We start from the raw sequence: 9972 nt of genomic DNA, 5'->3' as shown, positions 1-9972 counted from the left end.
GTGTGTGTGTTGTATGTGGGTATCTGGGCACCTAACGTATCGCCGGCCCCTTTCCCTGCCTTTTTGGGTGCCCCTGCATCCATGTGGCAGTTGTAAGCCACTTGCAGATGAAGGGTGAGACTTGGAGTCCGAGGGGGGTGCCCAGGTCACACAACCAGGAACGTGGCTCTGGTGTCTCTCTGCCTGTCCCCTTGGGCTTAGCCCATGTTGTCTGGCCAAGTTTGGACTTTCATGGCCCCTTCACTCTGGCTACAACCCCCAGATGTGGCCAGGTGGGTGGTCAGGGAGGCACATAGCCGCGCCCATTCGGCACAGGACTGACCTCACTGAAACCTCACAGCCGCCTCTGGAGAGCAGGACAGTTGCTATGCCCATTCTCCGGAGGAGGAAACTGGAAGCCCAGAGAGGGGCTTCAGGACCCGAAATCCCATGGTCATTCGAGCAGGTGGTTTGTCTGCAAAACTTAGGGCCTGCCTGGTGGAAACGGACGTGAAGCACCGGCAGCCGCACCCCACCTCTCCTGTCCCCCTGCTCTTCCAAAGTGAGGCTAAGTCAAAAGACCCGTTTATTGAGCACCTCCTGTATGCGGCACCCCTAAGGGGTGACCTTGGGTCGGGGTCACAACCTCCGCCATGTTCTTTCTTCCTCTGCAGCCTGAATCTTGGCCAAGGCTCAGGGAGGGGGCCAGCCAGTGGTTTCGGGGCAGAGGAGCAGGGCCCGCACAACACGAGCGCCCACGGGTTCCACTGCGGGGCACTGGGTAGGCCCCAAGGAAGTTTCCTCCGACCCTCAGCTCCATAGAAGAGTCCAGGACCGGGCAGATGGCTGTGTGGGGCTCAGGCAGGGCCCTGGGAGGGGACTGGGCCTGAGTGGGACCCAGGTGGGGCCCTGGGTGGATGGCCCTTGTGGCCAACCCTGCCGGCCTTCTGTCGCTTCAGCGTCTCCTCCACCTTCTCCTTGAAGCGCCGGTTCTTCTGCTTGATCTTGGCCAGCTCGGCCTTGCGCTTGGCCTCCAGGTCAGGATCCTGGTACAGAGAGGACCAGGGGACGGCTGAGCTGGCGACCCCACCCAGGGAACCTAGCCACCCACCCCTACCTGTGGGCTCGGCCCTCACCTTCCCCTCCAGGATCAGCTGCTTCCGTTTGTTGATCTCCTTTTTTTCATCAAAGTGGGCCGCCTCCAGTTTCTGGTGGAGGGAAGCGGGGTAAGGAGATGCCGGTCATGGAGGCCCCACCTGGAAGGGAGCACCACCGGCTCCGGAGAGCACTTTAGTCCCCGCCCGCCTCTGACACTCACGATCTCACACTCTCTTCGCACCACGTTGACCTGCGTGAGGATCTGCAGCACCTCGGCCTCTTCCACGGAGAATTCCTCTAGCTTCTTCTCTATGGGGACAGTAAAGCCGGGGGTGGGGGTGGGGAGGAGACGTGCCATGGAGTGGGAGTTCAGCCAAGTAGTGAGTTCCCCATGCTGTGGGGTATGCAAGGCCATCTGGGGTCATATCAGGTAAGGGCCAGGTGGGCAAGATCAGGGATTTCTGAGCTAAGGAAGGTATGGACCGCTGTCTTTCAGTCTCACCGTCGCCCAAGCTGGAGTGCAGTGGCACTATCTCGGCTCACTGCAACCTCCACCTCCCGGGTTCAAGCAATTCTCGTGCCTCAGCCTCCCTTTTTTTATTTTTTGGTGTTAGCAGCATTATGAGTTTAACCATGAATATTGATTTCTTGGAAACAGTGTCCTTTAAAGTCCAGATATTTCTTGCTTTCTCTTTTTTTGAAGACAGGGTCTTACTCTGTCATCCACGCTGGAGTGCGATGGCTCAATCACAGTTCACTATAGCCTCTGCTCAAGCAATTTTCCAACCTCAGCCTCTTGAGTAGCTAGAACTACGGGCGTGCGCCACCATGCCCAGCCAGTTTCTGTATTTTTTTGGAGAGGCAGGGTTTCTCCATGTTGCCCAGGCTGATCTCAAACTCCTGGGCTCAAGTGATTCACCCACCTCGGCCTCCCAAAGTGCTGGGATTACAGGTGTGAGCCACCGCGCCTGGCCTTCAAGTCCAGATGTTTTTTTTTTTTTTTCTTTGAGACAGAGTCTCAGTGTCCCCCAGGCTGGAGTGCAATGGCGCGATCTCGGCTCACTGCAACCTCTGCCTCCCGGGTTCAAGCAATTCTCATGCCTCACCCTCCCAAGTAGCTGCCATTACACGCGTGTGCCACCACACCTGGCTAATTTTTGTATTTTTAGTAGAGACAGGGTTTCGCCATGTTGCCCAGATTGGTCTCCAACTCCTGGGCTCAAGTGATCCGCCCACCTCGGCCTCTCAAAAGTGCTAGGATTACAGGCGTGAGCCACTGTGCCCGGCCAAGTCCAATTGTTTCTAAATTTTAGGACAGTCTATGCAGTGATCAGAGATACCTTAGGAAGTGTCTCTGTCTTGGCTGCGTATGAAACTACTCCTAGAGGTTTTTAGCAGGCCCAGGCCCTGTCAGTGGGGCCTCTGACATCTCAGGGGCCTTCCACACACCACAGTCTGAGAAACCCAAGTCCCCTCCTGACTCATGTGGCTTTCAGCTGCTGGCAGCAACTATGGGAAGTCTGTTTCAATAAATGGGCAAAAGAACTTCTTTAGGGGGTGCCTAGGGAAGGAAGCCCAGCCTAAATCTGCTCATGGGAGCAGGCCGGCTGGTGTCTGACAGGGGCAAATGGGTCTCACCCTGAGGCACCCACCTCTGCCCACCCCACCCCCCCTCCTCCACCCACCCCTCCACCCCACTCACTGATCTGCTCCTCAATGGCGTGCACCAGGTGGATGTCGTACTGTGTCACCAGCGTGATGGCCTGACCCTGCCGCCCTGTGGGGATGTGCCAGTTATCTGCTATGTGCTGGGGGTCAGGACATGGGGCAAATAAGGGCAGATCCTGATGGCTACACAGCTCAGGGGTCCTCCTGGAGATGCTGAACAAGGGCTTGGGCTTGGGAGGGATCAGCCCAGAGTATCTGGGCTTGACCCGAAGCAAGACCTCTGTGTGGAGGACAGGTCACTGGCGAGACGCAGTTCTGCCGGTCTGGCCTTAAACAGCAGTCAGTTACTGTCCGATTTCCCTTTTTGGCTTGGCTGCCAGGGAACCCAGTCTAAGTAATGCCAGCCATTAGCCCCGACAGGCCTCAGACCAAGATCTCTGCTTGCTGCTTCTGTGACGGTGACTAGGGCCGAAACTGCACTGATGGCGGACAAGGTCCGGGACCCTCATGGCAGACCCACGTGGACGTCACTGTTCTCATTATCCGCCATGTGAGGTCTGGGGAGCGGAAGTGACCTGCCCAGCACTACAGGGTCAGGATAGAAGGTCCAGGCCCAGTTTGACCCCAGCAACCACATCTTTCCTGTCTCGAGAAGTGAGAGCATCTCATGGACACCATGGCCCTCCCTGACGGGCAGCAGCAAGTAGTAGGGGCTGGGGCTGTATGTGCACCCTCCCAGGAGGCAGCCCCACGCTGCTCAGTTCATCACCTGGCTTGGGTGAAGGCAGCACCTCACTGGCGTTTGCTTTATCTTATATTTTTATTTTATTTACTTTTTTTTTTTTTTTTTTGAGGCAGAGTCTCATTCCATTGCCCAGGCTGGAGTGTAGTGGCACAATCTCGGCTCACTGCAAGCCCTGCCTCCCAGGTTCATGCCATTCTACTGCCTCAGCCTCCCGAGTAGCTGGGACTACAGGCACCCGCCACCATGCCTGGCTAATTTTTTGTATTTTTAGTAGAGATGGGGTTTCACCGTGTTAGCCAGGATGGTTTCGATCTCCTGACCTCGTGATCTGCCTCCCAAAGTGCTGGGATTACAGGCGTGAGCCACCACGCCCGGCCTTTATTTACTTATTTATTTAGTTAGTTATTTTTTCAGACAGAGTTTTGCACTGTCACCCAGGCTGGAATGCAATCGTGCAATCTCTGTTCACTGCAACCTCCGCTTCCCAGGTTCAAGCAATTCTCCTGCCTCAGCCTCCTGAGTAGCTGGGATTACGGGCGCCCTCTACCACACCTGGCTAATTTTTTTGTATTTTTAGTAGAGACAGGGTTTCACCACGTTGGCCAGGCTGGGCTCGAACTCCTGACCTTGTGATCTGCCTGCCTTGGACTCCAAAAGTGCAGAGATTACAGGCGTGAGCCACCGCGCCTGGCATTCTACCCTACCCTACCCTACGCTTTCTTTTTTTTGAGACAGAGTTTTGCTCTTTTTGCCCAGGCTGGAGTGCAATGGTGCGATCTCGGCTCACTGCAACCTCCTGGGTTCAAGTGATTCTCCTGCCTCAGCCTCCTGAGTAGCTGGGATTCACCGTTGCTTCAGAAAGGACAACTCCCCAACTTGCAAACATGGCCCTGAGTAGCTCTCATCTGTGGGCTGCACCCTACCCACGTCCTACCACCTGAATTTGCTGGGCAGGCTGGAGGGACAGGGGCCCAAGGCCCGGCCTCCCCCTCCACCACTCACCTGCACGGGCCGTCCGGCCAACTCGGTGGATGTAGATCTTGGGGAGCCCGGGGGTGTTGTGGTTGATGACCACCTGTACCGTAGGGATATCCAGGCCCCTGGAGGGAGATGTGGCTTGTCAGCTCCACTGTCCATGTGGGGAAACCGAGGCTAGGACTCACCCAGGGTCACTCAGCAGGGAGGCTGGGGCTGCCTGACATGCCTGAGGCCAGCCTTCTCATCCGTGGGGCCTTGTAGTAAACGAGGGAGTGCCCTTGGCAGGGGACTGGGGGCTGCTCACCGGGAGGCCACGTCTGTTGCGATCAGGATCCGGTAGATGCTGGACTTGAACTTGGCTAGGGCGGCAAAGCGTTCTTTCTGCACGTGGTTGGGAAGAAAGTTGGGAATGAGTGAAGGCAGGGTTTTCTGTGTGAGGCCTGGGGACAGGGTAGAGGCCGGGACAGTCCTCCAGCTGTCCATTGAGGAAGGTGGCCATGAGAAGTCAGACCGGGACAAATGAATGACGGCTAAAAGAGATGTGGTCAGGGAGGGCCTCGTGAGCTGCGATATTTTGGGACCAGAAGAGACCAGGCGGCAGGAAGAAGGCGCCCGGCAGAAGGAAGGATCGGGGCCGATGTCTGAGGCCGGGAGGTGTCCCAGGGTGGCCTCACCTGCTTCATCATGGAGTGCAGAGCCACAGTGGGGAAGCTGAATTTGCGCAGCATCATGCACAGGATCTGGCAGGTCCTGGCAGGAAGGATGGGCCTGTCAATCCCTCCGGCTCTCGGGTTCTGGGAAGGTGTTCCTGCCCCCCCCCCCGCCCCTGAGACACCTAGCACAGTGGCCCCATGAAGCTTACAAAGGAGAGGCAGCAGGCCAAGCACGGTGGCTCACGCCTGTAATCCCAGCACTTTGGGAGGCTGAGGCGGGTGGATTGCTTGAGGCCAGGAGTTCAAGACCAGCCTGTCCCAACATGGCAAAACCCCGTCTCTACTAAAAATACAAAAATTAGCCGGGCATGGTGGTGCATGACTGTAGCCCCAGCTACTCAGGAGGCTGAGGCAGGAGAATTTAACCCAGGAGGCAAGGCTGCAGTGAGGTGAGAGTGCGCCATTGCACTCCAGCCTGGGGGACAGCATGAAACTCTCAAAAAAAAAAAAAAAGAGGCAGGATGAGGGTTGGCACAGGCCTTGCCTGCCTGATATACTCTCTGCTGATCCCTCCCTGGAGCTGGAACTGACAGGAGTTGGCCCTGGGACTGCAGGGCTGGAAACTGACTTGCTAGGGGTGGTCACTGTTACCAAGAAGGCCGAGAAGGAGCCAGCAGAAGAAGACAGAGTAGAAACAAGGGTACAGGGAGAAAGGATGGGGACCATCACATAAGCTGCTGGATCCTGCCGTGCCTGACAGCCACCCTATAGCCAAACTTTTCTCTTTTTTTTTTCCTGAGACAGTCTCGCTCTGTCCCCCAGGATGGAGTGCAGTGGCACCAACTCGGCTCACTGTAACCTCTACCTACCAGGTTCAAGTGATTCACCCACCTCACCCTCCACGGTAGTTGGGACTACAGGTGCTCACCACCATGCCTGGCTAATTTTTATATTTTCAGTTGAGGTAAAGTTTCACCACATTGGGCAGGCTGGTCTCGAACTCCTGACCTCAGGTGATCCGCCTACCTCAGCCTCCCAGAGTGCCGGGATTACAGGCAGGCGCCACTGCGCCCAGTCCCAACTTTCCTCTTCTGGGAGGTAACACATTTAAAGCGCCTTGACTTCTGCCCTTCTATCCTGGCTCATGCTGGAAGAGTCTCCAGCTTCTCAGTATCTTCCCAAACAGCTCAATGGAGAAGATGTGAACTGCCCTCCCCCGGGGTCTCTGTCTGCGCAGATGCACACCAGGCCTGTTAGTTGTCACAGCTGAGACGGGACTAGAGGCCCAGAAAAGTTTAGTGACACCCCCAGAACACAGCAAATGAGCTACTCAAACAGACACTTGCAGGGGTTTCCTGGACCTTCCATCAAGGGCTGGTCTGAGGAACCCCAAAGCCCGGCTGCACCTTCAGATGGGGTGACCTTGGCTCCTTGAGGAAAGCCCCCATGACCTACAGGCTGAGCAGAGCTGAGACTGTGTCCCAGACCCAAGACACTGGGCCACCTCCTCCTTTGAAGGGCGATGGGAGGGGAGAGGCGAGCCCCGCTCACTTGCACGTGTTGGTGAAGATGATAATGGACCAGTCCTCATGCTCATCCTGGAAGCGCTGGATCAGGTGGACCAGGTAGGCGTCCTTGACCTTCTCGGGCACCAGCAGGTAGTGCTGGTCCAGCTGCTCCACGGTGCTCACCCTGGGGATGGACAGGTAGACCGCACGCCTCAGTGTCCCTGCCTGTAGGATGGAGCTGCCCTCCCCACACTGTCTGGGCTGCGGACTCACGGGGCCTGTGCCTCCCAGAAGAAGGGCTGGTTGGTGGCCAGGCCCTGTAGCTCCCGTAGTGTGTCGGTCAGCGTGGCGCTGAACAGCAGTGTCTGCCTGCGGGCCGGCACAGCCGCCAGGATGGCCTCCAGGTCGACGGTGAAGTCAGTGCAGCCCTGTTCCAGCAGCCGGTCTGCCTCGTCCATCACCTGTCGTGCCAGTGGGGGCAGGGGTGAGGGTGTCGTCCATGACCCCGGGTCTTGGCCATCCCTGAAACAGGCCTCTTTGAGAGGCGTGGACATGGACCCTAGGCCCTGGAGTACCCTCCTTCCAAGGGAGGCCTGCCCCTCACCCAAGTCTCAGCAAGGCCCTACCCCCAAATAACACTGCTAGGAATGGGTCCCCTCTTTTTGGTCCTTGAATGGTCCTTGTCACTGTTCCTAGCATTTTACTGGAAAGTCTAAGAAACATACGTTTCCTAAATGGATGACATGGTGCCCCAGACTCTGACGCTGGGACTGGAGGCTCCGAGCCCAGCTCCTGAAGTCTGCAGGGGCGGGGCGAACTCACCAGGAAGCGGATCTTCTTTATACTAAAAGTGTTGGAGCTGCGCAGGTGATCTGCCAGGCGCCCTGGTGTGGCGATGACCACATGCGGTTTCCGGGAGAGCTCCAGTGCCTGGGCCACCATGTCTGGGAGACAGAGTATGAGAGGCAGGGCTGGGCGGGTGGTCCAAAGCTGCTGAGGTCCCATGCTGGGGCTTCCCCCGCCTCCCAGCCCCCGTACCCATGCCACCGACGATGATGCAGTCTTTCAGCCCTAGAGGCTTCCCCAGGACCCGGAACTGCTCTGCGATCTGGTAGGCCAGCTCCCTGTGGGTGTGGAGGGGCCAGGCTGGGTCAGGTAGTGGTTCTGGGCCTGCCCCCCATTCCCCTCTCCATCCCCAGCGTTCCTCCCTGAGCCCCCAGGCTCCTGACTTGCCCCGTCTTGTTCACAAAGGCTCTGATGCTGAGCCTTGGAGGCTGTTGTGGCCCCGGCCCCCTCGCCAGGCTCAGCCTGGAACATCCCTCCTCACCAGCCCAACCCAAACTGGCCTCAGCATCTCTTCCTACCCCAAACCCGCGCCTTCCCCCAGTTTGCCTCTCAGCAGTGGCCTCACCACCAGCCAGTTGCCCCAGCCAGAGGGTCTCAAGCATCAGCCTCCTCTCCTCCTCTCCGTCCCCAACCAACTCTGTCCTAGCCTCTCCCTGGCCCATGACCTTTGCTGCTCACATACCCCCAGAATCAATTCTAACCCTCCGCCTGGCATTCAAGGCCTTTCTCAAACTGGCTCCAATATGCCCAGGCCCCAATACCCTTTCTGCTGCCTGCCCCTTCCTCCCTTCCTCTCTTTCTCTCTTTCTGACGGAGTTTTGCTCTTGTTGCCCAGGCTACAGTGCAATGGCGTGATCTTGGCTCACCGCAACCTCCGCCTCCTGGGTTCAAGCAATTCTCCTGTCTTGGCCTCCCGAGTAGCAGGAATTACAAGCATGCGCTACTATGCCCAGCTAATTTTTTTGTATTTTTAGTAAGGATGGGGTTTCTCCATGTTGGTCAGGCTGGTCTCGAACTCCTGGCCTCAAGTGATCCGCTCACCTGGAGCTCCCAAAGTGCTGGGATTACAGGTGTGAGCCACTGCACCCGGGCCATCTGGTTTAATTCTGCAGGACCCCTAAGAAGCGGGTAGCAAGATTTTCATCCTCATCTCACACGTGGGAAAAGGGCGCTCAGAGAGGGAAAGGTGCTTGCCCAAGAGAACACAGCTGGTTAACCCATACCCAGGAGGCCTGCTGGGGGCTCACCTGGTGGGTGTCAGGACGAGGCAGAAGATGCCATAGGGATCCTCAGAAAGCTTCTGCAAGATGGGAAGGACAAACGCTGCTGTCTTCCCACTGCCTGTCTTGGCACAGCCCAAGCAGTCTCGACCTGGGTTGAGGACAAAGCAGCATCAATACCCTCCATGTGTGGACAGCCATTCCACTGGGCACAGTGTACAACAGCTTACAAAGCGTTTAGTGAGCAATCACTGTGCGTCAAGTCCTGTGTGCCAGTAAGCCTTTTCCATTCTGGGCATACTGACCACTTTCCACTGGCAACGGACAAATCCTAGGAAGGGATTATCGTCTCCATTTAACAGAAAGGAAAACTGGGTTTCAGAGACCTGCCCAGGACACACAGCCAGTGAGGAGCAGGCTGGACTGGAACCCATATCTATTTGACCTGAGATGCCCACAGCTTCCCACCACCTCATTCTAACTCCCTCCAGGAGCACATGAACTTGGGGAACCCAGAATTCCCTTCCCTCATAGGCATCTTGTGCTCCCTGTTGACCCCTTCATTTGTTTATTTAATCCCTGACTTGTCACATCTTAGGCTTCCTGTGGGCCTCTCTTTAATGGCCAAACTGGGTTGGGCTAGAGAAGCAGAGAGAAGACCTGCTCCTAGAGGAGCAATCACAGGACCAAGGAGTCCTGGATCTACCAGCAATTTTGACCAGCCTCAACTTCTATTTGTAAAATAAAAATAGCAGTACCAGGTCTGCAGGATTTTGCGATACTATCGATTAGTCATTCATCAAACCCTCCCTGTGCTGAGACTATGAAAATTTCAGAGATTACATCAGTTGTGTACGGACATAAAGCGAGTCGGTCATGCAAGCTAAATGCCAACACTGTCCAGTCGGCCTCCGGAACCCCGGATCTCCTGTAACGCCGGAGGTTACCCCTCGCCTCGTGGAACCGGAATGAGCAAAGGCTGCGAGAAGGGAAAGGGGTCGAGAGGAGCGGAGACGCCTCTTGGGGAAGGCACCGAGCCATACTTACCCTCCAGGATGGCGGGAATGCAGCCGAGCTGCACGGGCGTGGGCTGCTTCAAACCCAGCTGCCGACATTGTGCCACTAGCCACGACGACAGCCCGAGCTCCGCGAAGCCTGACATCCTTGTGACCAGCCGTGTGGGGGCCCGTGTGATCTGCGCTTCCGGCGCGCGCCGACGACGTCACGAGAAAACTCTTCCTGTTTATTGGATCTGCCTCCTGCGTGGTCCCACCTTC

General features: G+C 56.8%; 1 protein-coding gene across 2 annotated transcripts; it reads right to left on the bottom strand.

Annotated features, from left to right (window-relative positions):
• Window positions 1-548: 548 nt before the first annotated feature.
• LOC105485035 (DEAD-box helicase 49) lies at window positions 549-9896 on the bottom strand. Of its 2 annotated transcripts, none has more exons than XM_011747240.2 (13): window positions 9743-9896; window positions 8723-8846; window positions 7668-7753; window positions 7452-7573; window positions 6903-7090; window positions 6673-6813; window positions 5143-5218; window positions 4773-4849; window positions 4493-4590; window positions 2780-2854; window positions 1298-1386; window positions 1116-1187; window positions 549-1025 (listed from the first exon to the last, which is right to left on the bottom strand). In XM_011747240.2, the coding sequence occupies exons 1-13, from the start codon at window positions 9855-9857 to the stop codon at window positions 837-839; spliced, it is 1452 nt and encodes a 483-aa protein (XP_011745542.2). In that variant the 5' UTR covers window positions 9858-9896; the 3' UTR covers window positions 549-836. The 2 variants fall into 2 exon arrangements, with proteins under 2 accessions (XP_011745542.2, XP_070944235.1); XM_071088134.1 differs by lacking the exon at window positions 9743-9896 and adding an exon at window positions 8517-8592 and having other exon boundaries at window positions 8723-8847.
• Between the last annotated feature and the right edge of the window lie 76 nt (window positions 9897-9972).

Source organism: Macaca nemestrina, chromosome 20 (genome assembly GCF_043159975.1).
Source record: "Macaca nemestrina isolate mMacNem1 chromosome 20, mMacNem.hap1, whole genome shotgun sequence".
Classification (NCBI taxonomy): domain Eukaryota; kingdom Metazoa; phylum Chordata; class Mammalia; order Primates; family Cercopithecidae; genus Macaca; species Macaca nemestrina.
Note: the sequence above shows the minus strand (reverse complement) of the source record. Positions and strands in the feature narration are given on the sequence as shown.